Genomic DNA, 19830 nt, shown 5'->3' on the forward strand with positions numbered 1-19830 from the left:
CCCTCTTCTGGCCTGCAGACATACATGCAAGCAGAACATTGTATACATAATAAAAATAAATAAAATCTTAAAAAAAAAAAAAAAGAATTAACTTCAAAGCCAGGCATACTGGTAGATGCCTTTAATCCCAGCATTTGGGAGGCAGAGGCAGGCGGATCTGTGAGTTCAAGGCCAGCCTGGTCTACATAGTGAATTCCAAGACAACCAGAGCTACACAGTAAGACCCCGTCTCAAAAAAAAAAAAAAAAAAAAAAAAAATTCCCAGACTGCCAGTGGACCACAAACCCAACAATGGGTGAGGCATGAGACAAAGAGGTCAAGGCAAAGAGCTGGAGCTGGCTAAGGCCTGAAGTAGACTCTTTCCAGGCCTGCAGGAAGCAGCCCTGCCTCCAGCCACTGTGTTAATGGCCAAGTCTGTTTGTGGCACCTGTAGGGTAGCCCCAGGAGTCTGAGCAGCCTTATTCACCTCTGGAAGTGACTGGTTCTGTCCTGACAAGCCAGTGGTGAATGCCACCCAGTGGGCAAATGGTGGCAGCAAATCTGCCTTAGGGCGGCCTTGGGGGGGACTCCCAGTATCAAAGTGGCCTGGCTGGGCTTCGCCAAGGGTGAAGCCTGCGTCTCATCACATTCCAGCTTCAGAACTGCCAAGGCCCTGGCCCTGGTCTCCTGGCAGGATATTTGCCCTGCTTTCCCTGAACCTTGGGCATCTCCTGCCAAGGGGATGGCTTTGGTCTTGTTGCTGTCACCTCAGCTCAGTGGCTTCTGGTCCTCTTCTTATATATACAGTAAGTTCTCTCCTTGGGAGGGGCCCAGGAGACCTTCCTTTCTGATGGACTCAGGTCTGTCTGGACCAAGGACAGAAGACTGAGGTACAAACACCCCCAGCATGCCATCTGCACGGTAGTGAGGGCCCCACCAGCACCGCAGCCCCCTGCCGTGTGTGTGGCCACTGTCAGTCCATAGCTTTCTCTCCTAGTGTAGGGCGGGGTGGCCAGGCTGCCCTGGCCCCAGGTCTGCATGACAGTACCAGAAAGGAAGGTAAGCAGCCGATGGCCTCACAGACTACTTGCAGTAAGTCACAAGCTAACCAGAGCAGCCATCTTGGCCCCAGGGTGGAAAGCCTGCCTCATAATAGACAGGCAGCGACCGTGGTCTCCAAGGCCAGCCTCAGGTTCAAACTCACCTGCAAGTCTGATGGCCACATCAAGGCAAGCAGATGACATTATAAGCTTTGTTTGCTAGAGCTTGATAGTGAGAAGACTCCCTAGTGCACACACATAGTGCACACACACAGCACACTTACACACAATCTGACTATACCGGTCAGAAAACCCAAACAGCAGCAGCTTCAACAGGAGAGAGCTACAGTTTATTGTCTCACATACGAACAGTCCAGGGCCAGCCCATTAGCCCAGACCAGGCTCCTTTCTGCTCCGTGCTCATGTCTGCATATCTTCTTATCTTCATGCTCTTAAGAGGGCTGCCCAAGCTCCCACTGTCATACTCAAGTTCCGGGCAGGAGAAAAGCAGAACGTCTTGGGTACTGAACATCAGCTGAAGCTACTTTTAAAGATGTGTCCTGTAGGTCTCTCCCAATACCACCCTCTACATGCCTTAACCACCTGCCCTGGCGTGAAGGGGAGGGAAACAAATGGCATTTAGCCAAGTTCCTCCAGTAAACCTGAGGTTCTGTCTGTAAGGAGGAAAGGGGGAAGTACTGGGGAACGAGATGCAGTTCCCAGCGTAGCTAATACTCAGGTACGGTGACCTCCTTAAATACTCAAGATCCCAAGATCCCACCTCACTGGTGTGCCTGCCTTCTCTTGCCAAGCCCAACCTCCTGCTAAAGCCTTTAACGCAAGCACATCTGGGCTGTCCTTGTCAGTCAGCTGCTTGTTGAACTTCTCAGTCCGACTTCATCTGCCACTTCTGTCGATCAGTTGGAAGGTCTGGCTTCTTCCTGCATTTTTAATAACCCTGTGCTCACTGGAGCGAAGCCCTGATACAATGGAGATGGGCTGTCTCCTCTGCTACTCTACGCAGCTCATGTGGACAAGTCACTGCCTGTTGGGCCCAGGCATGAGAAACTCTACAGGGAAGCGGGAGGTCCTGGGCTGATGACTTGGGGAAGCCAGAGACTCTGAAGACAGCATGGAGCGGCAACATCTGAAGGGGACTCAGAGCTGGGGCAGGTCCTTCAGGCCTTGCCATCCCCCAGGACACCACACTGTCCAGTAGCACAGAGGAGCCAGCTCCAGTCACCACCTCCACACAGCCACAGAATTTTTATCTGGGGAGAGCCTGGTTTGTCCTTGGGGACGTGTGGCCTAGGAGCATTGTTGGGGACCCTGTTGACCTCCATGCTCACTGACAGCCAGGAAAGGCTCCTAGAGTTTCTCATTTGGCACATGGGAAGCAGCAGCTGCTTTAATGCTATGCTCCATGAAGCGTTCAGATGTTACCACCTCCCGAGGCTGGGGTTGAGCACAAGTCTGGGCTAAATGAATGGAGGGTCCAGAACATTGAGAGCCCTTGGCCAAGAAGAAATGTATGTGGCTCTTTGCCTTACACTGCCTCCATCCTCTGGAGCTGGCTCTGGGCTCCCCATCCCCTGCACCCTTCTGGACCACCCACCCACTCAATGGAGGCCCACAGCCTTCTGTACTCAGTGTTCTCCCTCACTCCACCTGGCTATGGTCACAGCTCCTACACGGCTCCACAGTCTCTGAGACCAGCTAGCAGGTCCTCAGCTGACCCTCTCTGCTGACACAGGACAAAGCAGATCTCATCGTGTGAGGCCTTTAGTAGAAAGGTACAGAGCACACAGCCCTGCCCACAGGTTACATTCAGGGAGAGGAAAGGGAATAAATAATCATCAAACAGGGGTGAATACAGGCTTCTCTTCCAGGTGACTAGGGCAGAGGTCCAGCTCAGCAGACCTGGATCATCATCGAAGTTACCATGTTATCAAAGGCCCTGGGAAAAGAACCCAGATTTAGAGGAGGACAGGCTATGACCCTGCCCTCTGCTGGTAGAGACTGGCACTGCTGTGCTGGGTCCTCAGGACTGTTCGGGGAAGCAGAGCATACCCACCATACTGGGCAGTGACACCCACCTCCTGATCCACAATCCCTGCACAGCCCCCACAGGCCTATTCCGTCATAGACTTCCTCAGCATCCCTCCCAGGGTAAGGCACACAGGGTGCAGGCAGGGGTAAGCACTGAGCCCCAGGAACAGGCAGTGCTACCTTTGCCCTGCACAGCTTAGGGACATCCGTGTGCTCTCTCCTAGGATCTAGGCGGATGCAGTACTCTCGATATCTCAGCCAAAGGAAGGTGCCACCAAAGGGCCTAGCTTGGGCCACCTGTCAATTGCAAGGAGCCCCTCGGGAATAGTCCCAGAAAAAGAATCTGGAAGCAGGTTTGTAGTGCCAGCATATGAAGGCCATGCCTCCTGATGAAGCACCTGCATGAGGTCCATCCAGCTGGAGGGGAGACACCTAAGCCCAACACAAAAGGCACACCGGGCTACAACAGGAGGACACTGCCTCTATAAAAGCTACGGTCAGCCGGGTGGTGGTGGCGCACACCTTTAATCCCAGCACTCGGGAGGCAGAGGCAGGCGGATCTCCGTGAGTTCGAGGCCAGCCTGGGCTACAGAGTGAGTTCCAGGAAAGGCGCAAAGCTACACAGAGAAACCCTGTCTCGAAAAACCAAAAAAAAATAAAAATAAAAATAAAATAAAATAAAAGCTACGGTCACAGCATGAGCTGTGAGCTTGCTGAGCCCTCTGGAGGTCCTCAGTTACCCAGACACACCTGGGAGACCACATGGGTGAACCTTGGCCCAATCTGCCTATCACACTAAAGGTCTGTGTCGGCACTAATTTAGCAAAACAGGGCTGGCTGCTTTGAAACAGTGGCCTGAGGACAGTACTCACGGCTCCCTCACTTCCCCAGTGACCATGCTATCACAAAGCAAGTCTCACAAAGAGACACAAACACACAGGGCCCCACCTTGACTGGATGCGGTCTCCGGGGTTGTAGAAGGGGTTGCACATCACGTCCGTGTAGGAGTTATGCAGCTTCCGGAACATCTGAAAAAAGAACAGAAAGTAGTTTAAAAGAGTGCATGCACAGGGCTGTTGCAGACTTTTACATTCTCAGCGAGGAAAGGGAAGCAGCAGACACCCACCTCAAGCCCCTGCACTTACACTGCGGATCTCATTGTCTCGAAGGGCTGTATTGGAGGAATCCACCACCATGACAAATTTCACCTTGGAATTGGTCACATAGCCATACCTGCACGGCTGTTAAGGAACACGCTTTGGCACAGGGCCTGTATGACTTCATATGGCAGTCAAGAGCATGCAAGCCCGGAGAACTTTGTGAACCCTCACTTGAGAGAACCTGACAACCTTGAATCACAGGAAGTGCCCAGGCTGGGGAGGCTATGCAGCAACCATGCAGGTGTGCACCTGAACTGGGAACAGCTCAGCCTCCTTTTGAACTGATGCGAGGTCTGGGATGTTAGCTGCAAAGCCAAACTTTTGCCATCACTGTGTTAACAGAGTGACGCCAATGTCCTTGTGGATAGGCTACAGTTAGTCCCCATGGGAATGTTCTTGGATTCTGTGGTCTTAAGAATTTATCCAAGGGAATGGCCAAGAGTTTACAGTACCACATGAGGCTGAGCCTATCAACAGTATCATGGGACAATCACCCTTGATTCAAAGTTGGTCGCCTCTAACGAGCACAGAGAAGCCCAGATCCCTGCCACGTCAACTTTCACCCTCCTGGAAGTTCAGCCTTGCTTTTCCAGTGACTCTTCCCATTAAAGGAAGGAAAAAATGTTAGGAGGCCTTGGTTAGCTTCAGGCCACCTGCCTGTCTGACCAGCTGGAACCCCTTACAATTTTTCCTTTCTTGTGTTTCCTCCCATATCCCACTCTGCGAGTGCAGAACAGTGCTGAGCACTGACGGATACACCTTGTAGTCCTCAGTTGGGTAGAGCAGGCCCAGGTACAGCTCCCTCTGGTCCACCAGTGCTTTTCCCATGGCAGAGATCTTCTCATCCACCACATCCAGGGACGTGTGCACCATGTAGTGGAACTTGAGTTCATTCTCTGTGGGAGTGCTTCGGATGTACAGAGGGTAATTCTGCAAGAAGGGATGGTGATCCACCTAGTGAGTCCCAGCTCCGAAGACAATGAATGTCAAAGCACTCCTAAGGTGGGCTCTCAGCCTGTCAACCACTCACGTGCTCTAAAATTCACTTGGCAGACATTGCCTTCAGGGGCATAACCTAACCTAAGGAGGACTGTATGCCATATGCAGAGAGGGGACTATAGATAATAACTCAGTGATACAGCACTTGCCTAATATGCACAGGGCCCCTAACTTCAATTCCCAGTACTAAAAAGAAAAAAATATATACTGGACTAGGGATGTAGCTCAATGGTAGAGCACTTGAGTAGCAGTATTAGGCCCTAGTTCAACCAGAAAGGAGGAGGAGAGGGACAAGGAGATGGCAGCAGAAGAGGAATGAATGCACAGGGGCAGGAATGCACAGGTGAGCAGAAATGAGATGGCCCAGGAATGCCAACGAGCACAGTCTAACAACATAGCCTGACACTAAGGTGAGTCATTCCTCGTCCTAGAATCATCCCTGCCTCAACTACCACCACACTCTGAAGTGTCATCCCCACACCAGGCACACTGCTATTTCTTAATGTGCCACACAAGGGCAGTGGTCTGTTGATCAGCCCTTCAAGACTGAGCTCAAATCTCCACCTCTACACATCTGACCATCCTAAGCCCACCGCCAAAAGCTTCACTCCTGGCCTCCCACATCCTTTGTTCAACTATGTCGTCCAGAAATCATCTGGTCTACCGCAGTTATGAGTCCCCAAATCAGGACACCTCAGCATTGATAATGGACTTCATCGTGAGTTTATCAAAGCAGTAGCTGCATTTTTAACGGAGTTTTGATTTTGGTGGGCTTATGGGGGCGTAACTCTCTCATTCATACTGACAGCTTCACAGCAGCCCAATCCCTAATGGCAGGTCTCAGGGAAGACCTGGTAGGATACAGGCTCCATGCAACAGGATCTTGTGGACCTCTGATGCTGTCTTAGCATTCATAAACAGCTTTCCAGAGGAAATGAATATATATGGTGGCCAGCAAGATAAGAGTTGGGAAGATAAGGGGTGAGGGAAACTGTCAAGAGGTTTGCAGGCCTTCACAGGGACTGGAGTAGAAGGATGCAAGTGGCATGAAGGCGACTATCCTAAAGCAAAGAAAAGCATTTGAATTCTAGCTTGACTCGCGACGCTCCTCGTTTGTATTTAAATAGCACCGGCGGGGCAGCCAGGGGACGGTCGGGAAGGCGGGACAGAAAGACCGGACGCGGAAGGCAGCTGAGGCCAAGAAAGAAGAACGCGTAGCGCGAAGGGTGGAGGGCTACAGAGGCAGCCAAGCTTCGCGGTGGGTCTCAAAACCCGGAGGCCGCGGCCTGCAAGGTGGCGGCAGGCGGGCGGTTGACAGCAAGAGAGGGCAGGAGGGATCCTGATCACAAGGCTTGGCGGAGGCTTGGGAGCCTAGAGCTGAGCAGATCGAGGGCATGGCTGGAAGGAGGCCCGCCGCCCGCCGCCCGCCGCCCACCGCCCGCCGCCCACCGCCCGCCGCCCGCCGCTCGCCGCTCGCAGCTTCACACGCACCTCCTTGGCGATCACCGCGATGCACACCGCCATATTGGCAGGCCGTGCGCCGCATCATGTGACCCGACGGGAGTCAGGCCCCGCCCATCCCTCCGCCCAACCCCACCCCGCTGTGGCTCAGACCCCGCCCTTCTCTACAGGGGCTCTTCCCCGCTTCTCAGGTCAGATCTTGATTCCGACCCCTTTCCTGTCAGGCACGAGGCCCACCTCTCCGGTTCGGACGCTGGCAGTGCCCCTGCTTCTGTCGCTCCGTCCCACTTTTCCTGTCAGGCCCCACCTACCGTGTCACTCAGCCTGGCAGGCCCGGCTCTCACGCTTCAGCTTGGTGGGGGTCCCGGCTCCTCTGCTAGCCTATCCTGTCCGGCGGCATCGCAAACCCAACGCCCTTCCCGGCCAGGCGGAGCCCACTCTTCTTGTCAGTCAGGCGACCTAGGCCCCGCCTCTCCTGTCACTCAGCCACGAGGGCCCGCCCTGCAGTCCGAAAGGAAACGCCGCGAAATCGGGACTGGGTCTTAGCTCCGCGGCGGGTGCTTGGTTGCCATGGCGGCATCTGCCACAGCGACCAGAGGCCGGCCGCTGCTGCTGGTTCTGAGCGCCCTAGGACTCTTGGCTTCAGGTGCTCCACAGCCCCCCAACATCGTGCTGATGCTCATGGACGATGTGAGTGGGGCCGCGCGGCGGCGGGGGGACACGGAAGGTACAGGGCAGCCACACTGCGGTGGAGGGGTGACCCGAGGGAGGCTCAGACGCCGCTGTCACCTCTCTCTCTCTTACTGTTTCCGCAGTGGGGGTCGGTATTCAGGGAGGCTCTTCTCTCCCTTCCTCCCCAGGGAAGGGGCCTGGCGTCCCCCTCCCCTCATAAGGTGGCCCTGCCCTCGGTGCCCACCTCCAGCCTGGGCCTCTGGGGAATTCTGACCAAAGTCGGGCATGGAAGAGCTGAAAGGTAAGAATGTCACCTGAGGGGGCTGGTGTGCTGCAGACAGCCATCTGTGAACTCAGCCCCGGGGCTAATCTGCCTCGGTGTCCCAATCTGAGGAATCTGTCTCCCTGAAGTGACATGAAAGCTTAGAAATCAGCGCTGGGTCTGATCCAAACTGGACTGGACCCTATCTTCCTCTGAGCCTTAGCCCACCAGCCCCCACCCCAGACACACTCTACAGAGTAGCACCTGTCTGCTACTATTTGAACCAGAGTCACAGCCAGTTCAGGTTGATTTGGAACAGTCCTGGGCACCCCAGAGGCTAATAGCCAACCCAGCCCTCCCCACAGAGCCTTCAGACCTGTGCTGACCCACACTTAACTCCTCAAAGTGGTGCCCATCATAATAGAGAGGTGCCATGTATGTAAAATAAGTTGGATTTTAGAGACTTAGGAGGAGAAAAAGTAAACATCCCACTTGATAATCCTTAGGTTAGTGGTTCTTTATTATGAAGAAAAATATATGCCTGAAAAACCCTGTACATAATCCCACTACCCAGAATCCTCTGCAGGAAACCTTGAATGCTTCTTTCCAGCTTCCCATTCTATGTGGATGATGGCTAATTCTACTCTGGGTGCCCGGCTCCTTCGGCGCTTGTCCTGGTGGCTGGTAGCAGGCTTTGCACAGTACTGAGCAGTACTGAAGATATATATCACATACATATATAGTGCCTTTCAGTATGAGGTCCTTTTAGAGCTAAGTCACACTGGCTTGGTTTGTTGTTTTGTTGGTTTGTTTTTTATCAGAAGTACTGACTACAGGCGCTTGTCTGTCAGTTTTCTGTTCTCTCCTTTGCAAATGACAGCCTGTGAGAAGTAAAAGGTCCTCTCTAACACTCTATTAGACTACTAAAGAGTGTTGAAATGATAGACTATGGATAATTGAGTTAAGTGAATGTACTGTTAGCCTTCATCTCGACTCCTTACTTTTATTTTTTGTTTTGTTTATTTGTTTGTTTATTTGCTTGGTTGGTTGGTTGGTTTTTTTGAGACATGGTCTTGCTATGTTGTTTTGGCTGGCCTGAAACTCACTCTGTAGCCCAAGCTCGCCTCAAACTGAAGACAGTCATCCTGCCTTAGCCTCCCCAGGGCTAAGACTACAAGCATGAACCACAACATCTAGTAACCTAATTGCTTTTCTAATATGACAACTAAAAAATATAAAGTTACATGTAAAATTCAGAGAGCATTTCCATTGGGCAGCTGCAGATGAGTACAGGGGTTTTGGCTAGTGAGATGTGGCTAGCACCAGATCAGTCTACCTGAAGGTGGTTGATTAGGAACCCCCACCACCTACCTTCTGAATACCCTGGGGCTGTTCAAGAACATTCTGCAAAACTTGGGTCTTGTTGTGTAGAGACTTTTGATACATATAACTGAAAATGAACTCAGTTAATGTCAGTGAAACTGGGAATCCCTGGCTTTACCAAAGATCACTCTGGCTTAAAGCAAGTAGGTTTTAGGCTTCCCCTTTCATAAAGCTGCTATCTGTAAGCTGGCCCCTGGTGGCCCCGTGATAGCCTCATGACAGCCCTAGGCAACTCCCAGCTCACCTACCCTACTATCAGCAGTCCCAGTGGGACAATGGATTTTGCTGACTCGGACCCACTCCTGACCCAAGCATAAGGTGAGAAGAATATGCTGGACTGTGCACCAGGAAAGCTGAGCCCACCTCTGGAAAGGACACCCTGGGTGGGGAGGCCTCCTTGGTTCATACTTGACCTATTCCAGGGCAGGGTGCCTGTGCTGGAAGAGGCAAGAATGCCAGAAGGGGAGAAAAGTCCTGAGGTGCCCTCTACATGGCAGATAAGGACAGCCTCAGCAGCACAGGAGCCTCCATGCTAGTCTCTTCTCCTCTGCAAACCCCTCCCTTTGCTCTCTATAGCTGCCTTTGCCAGGCTGATCATGTCTGAACCTGCAACATGTGCTTATGTATGTCTGGCTTAGGATGACATGGCTCCCAGCTCCAGGCTCGGCACTGTCTGACTGTCTAAGATTGTCTCTTGTTTAAATTCTTTAAGGATTGCCACTGACTTTGGACTGGTTGATCATGGTCCTGTCCTGCCCTGGTTATGAGTGTCCAGAGGGCATGTTCTCAATAAGCCCCTTTCCCTAAGAGGCCACCATTATAGAACAGGGGATGGGTTCCCAAAACTAGCATAGTGAACCATACAAAAGACCTACTCACCTGCCAGTCACATTGACTTGCAAAAGACTCCAGACCCACTCCTGTCCTAAGGGTAACAGCCAGCATAAGAGGCTGGTTTGTGTAAAGGACAGCATAATTAGAGTGTGTGAGAGAGTAGATAATGGTCACAAGGACCATTGTAGAGCAGAGCATAGTCAAAGAATGAGAGTGGACAAGGACCAAAAAGGACCATTGCAGAGCAAAATCATCATGGTCATTGGAGGTAGGTGTGGGCTGGAAGTATGGGCGGCTTCATGGGCCTAGTGCCTGGGGTGGCTTTCCACATAACCTTCCTAACATGGGGAGCTGAGTGGAACAGAGAAGGACAAACACAACCCAAGTTAAAGTAAACTTTAGTCCAAGCCAGGCAGAGGTGGCGCATGTTAGTCCCAGCACTTGGGAGGGAGAAGCAGGTGGATCTCTGAGTTCAAGGCTAGCCTAGTCTACAGAGTGAGTGCCAAGACACCCAGGGCTACACAGAGAAACCCTGTCTCAAAAAAAGGAAGGAAGGAAGGACGGACCTCCAGCTCTTCTAGGTATGTCCAACCTGCAGCCACATACAGCAAGGATAGCCATAAATTTGGCCCAACACAAGAATCATGAACTTACTTAAAACATATTTTTGTGATTTTTTTGTGACTGATTGTAGTTCTCAAACGTGAACTTTGTAGAAGACAACAATATATCACAAAGACAAGAATTGTACATGCCCACATCTATTAATGTCATAACTCCACCCAGGGTTATAAATACAACTCTAGTCACACCCTATGAGCCAGTATCAGTCCCACAATATCAGGTTTTGGTTTTGCAAGCTGATTGTTAAGGATCCATCCCGATAACTTCCAAGCCTGCTAATATCTAATTAGTTATCTAATACCCCTGTGCATCTGTCATCTTGGTGTGTGTAAAGTACAAGGTGCCTTCATGACCAGCCCAAAGTGAGAACTCTAGATCCTAAACCTCTCACAAGTTCTCAGGTTGATTCCACCCACCTGTGCTATCACAAGTTGACCTTGAGGGAAGCAGGCTTGTAGCATACAGCCATGGGGGCAGGACACTGGAAGCTGCCTGGTCTAGACTCCCAACACCACCCTGTGCATCCTCGTCCTTGTCTTGTTTTGCTGCCTGCCATCCCTTCACTGTGATGAACCATAGCTGGAAGTTGACTGCATGTCCTCCCTCCAATGAGAATTTGCCATAGTTGATCCAAAGCACAGTTTGCATCTCCAAGGGAGTGAGAGTTTATTCTGAACCAAATCTGAGTGATCACGGCCTAGAAACATGGGTCCAGGTTTCCTTGAATAACATTCCAGGAAGTGAATTAAGGTCATACTCATGAGCTTCAGATGGTCATGAATTTGGAGAAATACAATTCCACCAAGACAGTATAGCCTACAACTCGTTCATCTATCATCTGGTGGCCACTTGGACTGGCCATAGCCCTTGATGGTTGGGATCAGACTGCCATGGACACTCATGTAGTCTTGGAGCATGGGTTTTCAGTTCTGTGAGGTACACTGAGCCAGGCCGCCAGGCCATGTGGTGACTCTAGGCTCGGTTTTCTGAGGAACCTCACCATTTGCTTTTGAAATCTCAATTTGCATAACAGCTTTATGCTGAAAATAGATGTGTATTCTTAGACACCAAGACTCTAGGAGCATACAGGGGTTGATCTCAGCTGAGGAGGAAGGCAAACACAGATATATTCCTGGTGGTGGTCAAACTGATATAGAGGTGAAAGCCAGCAAATTTCTTGTAAGTCCTGGAGCAGCTCACAGAAGCTTCCAGGGTTTGGGTAAACTCTATGGCTCCTCCTTGTAACAAAAGAACCATTTGTTGAAAGGGTTCATTCCTCATCTCTTTGATCTTCCCTGCAGATGGGCTGGGGTGACCTGGGTGTGAATGGAGAGCCTTCCAGAGAGACCCCAAATTTGGACCGGATGGCTGTAGAAGGGATGCTTTTCCCAAACTTCTATTCTGCCAACCCTTTGTGCTCACCATGTAAGTTGCTGCTGCCCTCCGCCCTGGACCCAGTTAGCCAGCAGAGTCTTCTGCATCTGCCCCTCCCACCCTAATCTAGGTAAACAACCTTTTCTCAGGTGTCAGGAAGGCTGCAGGTGGAATGAGTACTTTATTGCTATCATGCTGGCCCCTGACTCCAAGCCCTGAGTCACCATAAGTTTGGAGCTTATTAGGGCCCTTTAAGGGCAATAGCGTGCCCTCAATATTGCTATCTGCCTCCCAGCAGGCAGGGGTCACTCTGCACCAGCGGAGGGCTCTCTGTCTCCCAGAACTGCCACACTGCCCTCAGAGTACTGTCTGTACTTCCTGGTCACAGGACATGGGTGTAGTGGAGAGGCAGTGAGGCCATGTCCTCATTCCAAGGAATGTCACTCCTACTACATTGGTGTTTACAGAAGTGCTGACCTTAAGTAAGAACAGCAGATGGGGCAAGGGGTCAGTAGGAGGCAGGCCATATGGGTCTACAGTCTGGTGGCTGTCCCCGAGTCTAGAGACTGAGCTGAGTAGCAGAGCTGAGTAGCAGAGCCTGCTGTGTAAACCTCCATCCGTCAACAGGCTGTTGGGCCGTCTCCCAGTGCCTGACTTCTGCAACACAGAGGCTGGAGGGGATTGAAACGCAACAGTTGGGTGTCAGCCTGATGCATTCATGACAGACACCTCCCAGGAACTGTGAACGTGGGAGGCACTGCAGAGCTGGCTGAAGGTCCTACCTGGATTTGTGTCACAGTGTCTGTTTTTATCCTTCTGTGTAGCCAGGGCAGCCCTGCTCACAGGACGGCTGCCCATCCGCAATGGCTTCTACACATCCAACGCGCATGCAAGGAATGGTATGCCCCCCAACCCCCACCCCCATAACCCTGTAGGTACCTCTATCTAGATTAGGGAAAGCTGGTGTCCTAGGCTTGGGGTCTGGAACGGTAAATAAAGGCAACCTAAGGCAGAACCGAGTGCCACAGTGCAGCCCCGGTGCCACAAGCTTCCTCCCTGACTTGGCCCACTGAGAACCAAGCTGGGCCTAGGGCACCTCAGGTACACCACACAGCATTCGCCCACCACCCTTGGCCTGCTCCTGGGTACTGCCTGGCATGGCTCCTATTCCACTGGGAAAACCATGAGGTTTCAGGTCAGAGCAGGGAGTGTTCTAGAAACAAGCTCAAGAGCTTGGATGGTTTCTCTAAGGATAGGGTCCCAGATGAGATGGGATTTCAAGTGGCTTTGAAGAAAAGGAGTATGGGAAGAACCAGGATCATAGCCTACAGGGAACAGCATGATATCAAATGTCAAACCAGGCTGGAGAGGTGAGAGACAGGGGGGGTGAGGGGCAGCATTACACCATCCCCACCATGTCGGTACTAACTTGGAGAGTACCTGGGAGTACCATGGGAAGTGTCTCTAGCCTGACCACAGGTCTGCCTGTCCACCTTGATGGGGCAGTGTGTGTATCCATTACAGAGATGTGATATTTCTAATGCAGTATTGTTCTTCCAGCTTACACGCCTCAGGAGATGGTGGGTGGCATCCCTAACTCAGAGCACCTCCTGCCTGAGCTCCTGAAGAAGGCAGGCTATACCAACAAGATTGTGGGCAAGTGGTGAGTGTAATGATACAGCGCACGGGGCCTTTGGGCCAAGATGCCCCACAGCGGGTGAGAGACAGAGACGCCATGCAGGCAGCGCTCAGTGAAGAGCTTTATTTGGTGGGGGGAAGAGACAGGGGGAGGGAAAGAGAGAGAGAGGGAGAGAGAAACGGGGGAGAGGAGGGTGCACACCTTATGGGACTAGAGGTGGGGGAGGAGGAGTTTTCTCTTAAAGTAGGGTTTACGTCAAGACGAGCGGGGTGAGTCCCCAAGGGGTGGGCCAGAATTCCAACATCCCTCCATTTTGATTATTATGAAAAGGCGAGTTATGGATAGCAAATGGGGGAAAAGAGTGCTAAGTTCTCAAAACTGCTTCCTGCTGATTTTAGAGCGAAGTGGGAAGGGGAAGTTGGGATTCAGGGTCACACAAGGCAGGAGGTATGAGTGAAGAAGCATTTAGTTGGCTGTTATTGTGGAGATCTCAGGCATCTGTTCCTTGAGGGAGGTGAGAAGGCAGGTTGCTAGGAGAAAAAAATAGTTATCATTGTTGGGCAGGTGCCCGCTCGAGCTTGGAGAGGTGGTACCAGCAGTGAATTGAGGGATGATGTGTTCTTTAGGAGTACATGAACCATCACATCTGTTGTTCTCTGGAGGTGGGGGTGCATCCATCCCTGTTGGTGTCTTCAGTTGGTGGTTGGCATCCTCAGAGCTGGTGCAGGGGCTGGTGTATCTGGAGAGCCCCTGAGGGTTGGTCTTGGCACATCTGGCAGAAAGGGTGGACCCATGCAGGAACCTGTAAGTGTGTAAAGCAACTGGAACAGATTTACATCTTAGTGTCATAGCAAAAGGCTATGGCTTTGGGTTAAAAGGTATGAACATTTTTAAGGCCTGGTTTCAGTCCAATGAAACACATTCTTAAATCTATAACCAGAGGAAATTTACTGAATGGAAGTGGTTGAGTGAGTGAAGGAGGAGGGAGGCTTCCCTGAACATCATCAGATAGTTTTCCTATCTTCATATAAACAAACCAGGATATACTGAGAGCAGTCAGTAGTAAAAAGTTACATTGAAATCTGTTCTGTGAGTTTTTCTAATCTGGTAACAAGGTAAATTGTGTCTAGACCTAGTAGTAGCCCTAAGAGAGGACAATCTGTGAATTTTTTGTTTTGTTTTTTGAGACAGGGTTTCTCTGTGTAGCTTTGGAGCCTTTCCTGGCTCCAAAACTCACTCTGTAGACCAGGCTGGCCTCAAACTCACAGAGATCCACCTGCCTCTGCCTCCCGAGTGCTGGGATTAAAGACATGCACCACCACTGCCCGGTGAGATCTGTGAATTTTACATAGAGAATTGAGAAGGCAGCGGAAGCAAAGCCTGGTCATCAAATGGAATCAGAGATCTGAGAAGGATAAATCATTTCTGAGTGCAGACCAAGCAGCTTTTGAATCTATTTGAAAAATGACAGGGACCAGTCCTTACCCAGTCAGCCATATCCAGGTCTCCACATCGTTGGAGACAGAAGTATCAGAACAGCGTCTGTCTTTTGCCACCAGACCCATAAGGTGGGAGTTTTTCCGATGGAAGAAGGACATAGGGAAGACTGATCTTAATTTTGTCTAGGCAAAAGGGGTGCAATCAATTCTCCAATGTCCTGTTGTTTGTCCACAGTCTGGGCTGGGTCCTGGCAGCAGGTGTCACATTGGAGCATCTTGCCCAGAGGTCAGCATTGCCATAATCCAGGTGGAGACATCGTGGTGCCTCATAATCTTCTTCAGAGACCTTGGTTCACTGTTAGGATCTCTAGGAGTCTCTGTCTAATATAATAAGCTTTTTGATCAACATTTTAAATGCTATATTCTGCATATCTCTGAGCATTTGAGGACTGCCTGTGTATTAAGTATGAATGGCTGACTATCAGCTAGTATTCCCCAAGTCTCCCATATCTTAGCAGCTTCCACAAGGCTAGGACTTACTGTCTCCTGAGAAGGCAAAGAAGAAAAACAGGAGAAAGATCCCAGAGCCAAATGGTAACAGGACAAAAGGGGTTTGTGAGTCAGGGTGTGACCCAACTCCAAGAAAAGGACTCTCTCAGGGGACCAGAAACTCCGTCACAGGATATACATCTTGCCTATCAAATATCTTATTTATCAAACATATGCCATCATTTATTTAAATTTTCTAGAGGTGTAAATCTCTAAGTTAGCTTTTGTTAATCTGAACAGATAAATTTAGCAAGGACAAGGAGGCTTACATTTTTAAGCCTGGCTAGACCTTGAGTAAGGAGAGACATTTTTTAAGCCATTGGCAGCGATGTCTGCATCTATTACCATTTTTAAGGCCCTGTAGTTCTGATCTTTGAGTACAGCCAGATTATAATCCTGAATGATTTATATAGAAATAATTATTTCTTAAAGTCATATAATGCCTCTTTGGTTCTGCATAAAGAAAGTCAAGTATTTTATCCTATTACAGAATTATTTTAGTTAATAAATCTATCAATTGACAATATTTGGTCCAGTTTCCTGGTATGTCAATGAGCATTAGGTAGCCAATTTGTCCCCTATGCCAGGGGTTTTTCTTTGACTTGGCCCTTCAGCTGTTTTTTTTTTTTTTTTTTTTTTTGAGGGTGGTGCTGGGACAGGGGTGATGCTCTTCTATAACTGCTTCAAGCTGAAATGGGGCATAGATGGTCAGAGCTCAGGGAGGCTGAAAGGCCAGTCAAAGATAAGGAGGGAACCCAGGCAATGGGCTATTTATCGGAAGTATGTGGTCATCTGACCTGACTGTAGAGACAGGGAACAATTACGTTTGGTTGGACTGGTCCACATCATATCAGCCTGCAGCAAGTCTAGAGCTCGTGGTCCTTTGGAGCAGGTTGCAGTCAGCCATTGACGCTTGGATGTGTCTGCCAGCCAAGTGGAAACCTGCTGAAGCAGATTGACCAGAGACAAAAGTTAAAATTTATGAACTTATTTGGAGCCTTTAGGCCCATGGTCTTAGTAATTGTGAAAGAGAGACCAGTAGAAAGAAAAATACCATCCTCAGGAATAGACAGATGAGGAAAACTCCCTTATCTGGAGCAGGAATCTGAAAAACAACAGTAGACTCATACCTATAAGTTTTTATTTGGAAGACAACCAAAGAAAATCCAAAATCTTGAGTTTGTGACACAAACTGCATCAGAACTCTATTAATGTTAAAATCTGAAATTTTAAAATCTTAATTTATAGAAGGGGAAAGTAATCTGAAGCATTTAAATCGTTTATTTGTGTTGAGAGACCTAATAGCTTTAGGGAAAATAAGGCATGATTTTTTTTTTTTTTTTTTGGTTTTTCGAGACAGGGTTTCTCTGTGTAGCTTTGCGCCTTTCCTGGGACTCACTTGGTAGCCCAGGCTGGCCTCGAACTCACAGAGATCCACCTGGCTCTGCCTCCCGAGTGCTGGGATTAAAGGCGTGCGCCACCACTGCCCGGCATGATTTTTTTTTTTTAATCTATAAAATGAGCTGACAAGTTGGCCCTATCGTCAGCATGCAGCTCCACTGATGCCCAAGAGCCCCGGAGGGTGGCTGTAGAAGAAAGAAAGCCAGGCTGCGACTGGACCTGTGGGACGCATTGACTCGAGGTGGAGTTTTTTTTTTCCCACCCCCCTACAAATGGCTTAAGTGCCAGGCACCCCGCCCATGCTTGAGCCACTGACAGAAAGTGATTTTTTGCTGCCCTTAGTAAAGATGGTGGTGAAGTCATATGACCTGTCCCTCTTTGACCTTAGCCAAGATGGTGCCTACCTGACCATGTGATTACCCTTATCAAATATGGCGACAGAGCATATGATCTGTCTGTCTTTGACCTTAGTCAAGATGATGTCTGCCTGCCCAATGACCACCCTCTGGCACCTGACCACATGTTCACATGGGTTTTCTTTTCTTTTTTTTTTTTTCCCAAGACAAACTGAACAGATAAGGAACAGATAAATTGAAACATTTAAAAGTTAGAGTGGGGTGGTGGCAGCGCACGCCTTTAATCCCAGCGCTTGGAAGGCAGAGCCAGGAGGATCTCGGTGAGTTTGAGGCCAGCTTGGTCTACAGAGTGAGATCCAGGACAGGCACCAAAACCACACAGAGAAACCCTGTCTAGAAAAAAGACAAAAAACAACAACAAAAGAAAGTCAGTCAGAAATATATTTATGTGGCCACCTCCCGAGCGGTATTAGTGGCAAAGGGAAGGCGGACCCTCGGAGGGGGGAGGGGCTACCCTCGGAGGGGGGCGGGGCTTGGCTCCGAGCGGCTTGCCCCAAGTGGTGGTGGCAGGAGGAGGGAGAAGAGTGAGAAACAGGGAACAGAGACAGACAGCATGACATAGTTTGCGAGCAAAACCATGAGGGGGAAGGGGCCAGGCAGCTGCAGGAAATGGCGGTGCCGGGGTCTGCGGGGCAACAGGTGGGTGAGACCCTGGCAGCAGAGTTAAGCAAGAGAGAGCAAAGAGCCTGGGGGTGAAATTACAGAGGGGAGGGATGAGGGGCAGTTTTAAAGGTGCACATGCCGTGGCAAAGGACCTGACGACAGGTGATGGATGATGTAACTGATGGAGGATCATGAGGGAGCGGGCAATAAGGAAGGAGCTGGAATAGGAGAGTAGGCGCATTTTCCAGAGTGAGGTACAAGGTCCAACAGACTGACCTCCGGCGTCCCAGAGGGTCAGGACCAATGATGGGTCAAAATAGCCAGTGGACTGTCATCCAAAGGCTATGGACCATGGAGTGAGTGGGCACAAGCTGTCGCCACATGCTGTCGCATAGAAACGGGCTGGAGGGCCCGAGAAGCGTGGTGCCCGGTACTGGGTCTTGAACGGCGCCAAGAGGCGAGAGCCCATGGTTGAGAAGACGAATCCTCACTCGTGGAAAATGACCAGAAGGAAAGGGGGGAATCTTACCGATAGGGTGTCCCAGGGGTCCTCCATTTGGAAGTTGGAAAAGTGATGGTGTTAGACGGTACAGGGTCCCAGCGTTACTCAGATTGCCTGCGTGTAAGAGAAAACACCAGGGGAAACCAGCCAGGTCACACAGCATCAATGTAATGACATGGCCTGTGAGGGGGGATGGGGGGGCTGGGCCAGGGCGCTCCACAGCGGGTGAGAGACAGAGACGCCATGCAAGCAGCGCTCAGTGCCATGCAAGCAGCGCTCAGCGGAGAGTTTTATTTGGTGGGGGGAAGAGAGGGGGAGAGGGAAAGAGTGGGAAAGAGAGATGGGAAAGGAGGGGTGCACAACTCGTGGGAATAGAGAGGAGGGGGGGACTGCAGGTGGGTGGGCCAGAATACCAACAGTGAGGTGTCATGATCCACTGCCTCAGCCTTCCACATGCTGAGATTATAGCTGTGTGCCGTCTATAATCTTTGCAGGGACTTTTTTTCCCCACCTGCCTCTGCCTCCCTGAGTGCTGGGATTAAAGGCATGCTCCACCACCACCTGGCATCTATCTGCAGGGAGCTTTTAAGAACTTGGTGTTTCAGGCACACACATAGTACACAGACATCCATGAACATAAAATAAAAATAAATACATCTTTTTTAAATATAAAAAAAGAACTTGGTATTTAAAGTCAGGAACTTGATAAGTGTAGTGGTGGAGGCAGAGACAGTCAGATTTCTGTGAGTTTGAGGTCAGCCTGGTCTACAGAGCAAGCTCCAGGATAGTCAAAGTGAGACCCTGTCTCAAATAAAATTAAATTAAAAAATCGAAATCTAAAGTCCAGCAGGAGGTCGAGACACCAGCGTCCAGCAAAGCTGTCGCAGCATGACACTGAGCAAGCACACAGTCGTCCCCATCCTCCCCCTTCCCACCATACTTTCTGCCCTCTCTGACCCACCCATGCCTGTGGCCACAGTAAAATGTCACTAAGTGAGCCAACCACATACTTGCATACAGATGAGACAGTTTGCTAGTCACCAGAGGGTTTCTGTCTAGTGACAAACTTTATCATAAGTCACAAAGAAGTGCTAGGTAGGAGCAGTGGAGCAGCAGGTGGCTGAGTGTGAGACGGAACAACATGTCCATAGCTGCTTCTGTCGCTTCACTGTTGCTGGCTTCTAGCACTGACGTCCATCTCTTTTACTCCTGAAGCATCCCATGATCCCCCGATGGAGCTCTCCCCAGCCTAAAGCCAAGCAGATCCCTTCCCTCAGAAAGTCTTCCCCTGTTTTCTGTTCTCTGTGATCTTCACTGCTCATGGCCCCGCACGTGGCTCCCCTTGGGGATGGTTTCTCTGAGTCTGTTGCTAGTCACAGGGTGGAAAACCTGATACTAGGAAATCTAGGCAACCTAGAGCTGCCTAAGAAACATTTGTCACCTT

At 50.3% G+C, this 19830-nt stretch overlaps 2 protein-coding genes across 9 annotated transcripts in view; one reads left to right on the top strand and one right to left on the bottom strand.

The window, feature by feature from the left end:
• Positions 1-6843, bottom strand: part of Trappc2l (trafficking protein particle complex subunit 2L) — a 56090-nt gene extending 49247 nt beyond the window's left edge. For 2 of the 3 annotated variants that reach the window (XR_008215754.1, XR_008215753.1), the window contains exons 1-4: positions 6719-6843; positions 4986-5158; positions 4214-4301; positions 4017-4096 (exon numbers count right to left, since the gene is read on the bottom strand). Coding sequence is in view for 1 of the 3 variants with exons in the window: in XM_052728267.1 (XP_052584227.1) it covers positions 2931-2976; positions 4017-4096; positions 4214-4301; positions 4986-5158; positions 6719-6751 (420 nt within the window). In the remaining 2 variants the exon portion in view is untranslated. Of the gene's footprint in view, positions 1-2785; positions 2977-4016; positions 4097-4213; positions 4302-4985; positions 5159-6718 lie in introns of those variants that run through there. The other variant, XM_052728267.1, reaches the window with a different exon arrangement.
• A 156-nt stretch (positions 6844-6999) lies between these two features.
• Positions 7000-19830, top strand: part of Galns (galactosamine (N-acetyl)-6-sulfatase) — a 36480-nt gene continuing 23649 nt past the window's right edge. For 3 of the 6 annotated variants that reach the window (XR_008215751.1, XR_008215752.1, XM_052728262.1), the window contains exons 1-4: positions 7000-7378; positions 11765-11888; positions 12662-12736; positions 13398-13500. Coding sequence is in view for 2 of the 6 variants with exons in the window: in XM_052728262.1 (XP_052584222.1) it covers positions 7259-7378; positions 11765-11888; positions 12662-12736; positions 13398-13500 (422 nt within the window). In the remaining 4 variants the exon portion in view is untranslated. Of the gene's footprint in view, positions 7379-7548; positions 7662-11764; positions 11889-12661; positions 12737-13397; positions 13501-19830 lie in introns of those variants that run through there. The other 3 variants (XM_052728264.1, XM_052728265.1, XM_052728263.1) reach the window with 2 other exon arrangements.

This window comes from Peromyscus californicus, unplaced genomic scaffold (genome assembly GCF_007827085.1).
Source record: "Peromyscus californicus insignis strain IS unplaced genomic scaffold, ASM782708v3 Scaffold_8__1_contigs__length_139910024, whole genome shotgun sequence".
Classification (NCBI taxonomy): Eukaryota; Metazoa; Chordata; class Mammalia; order Rodentia; family Cricetidae; genus Peromyscus; species Peromyscus californicus.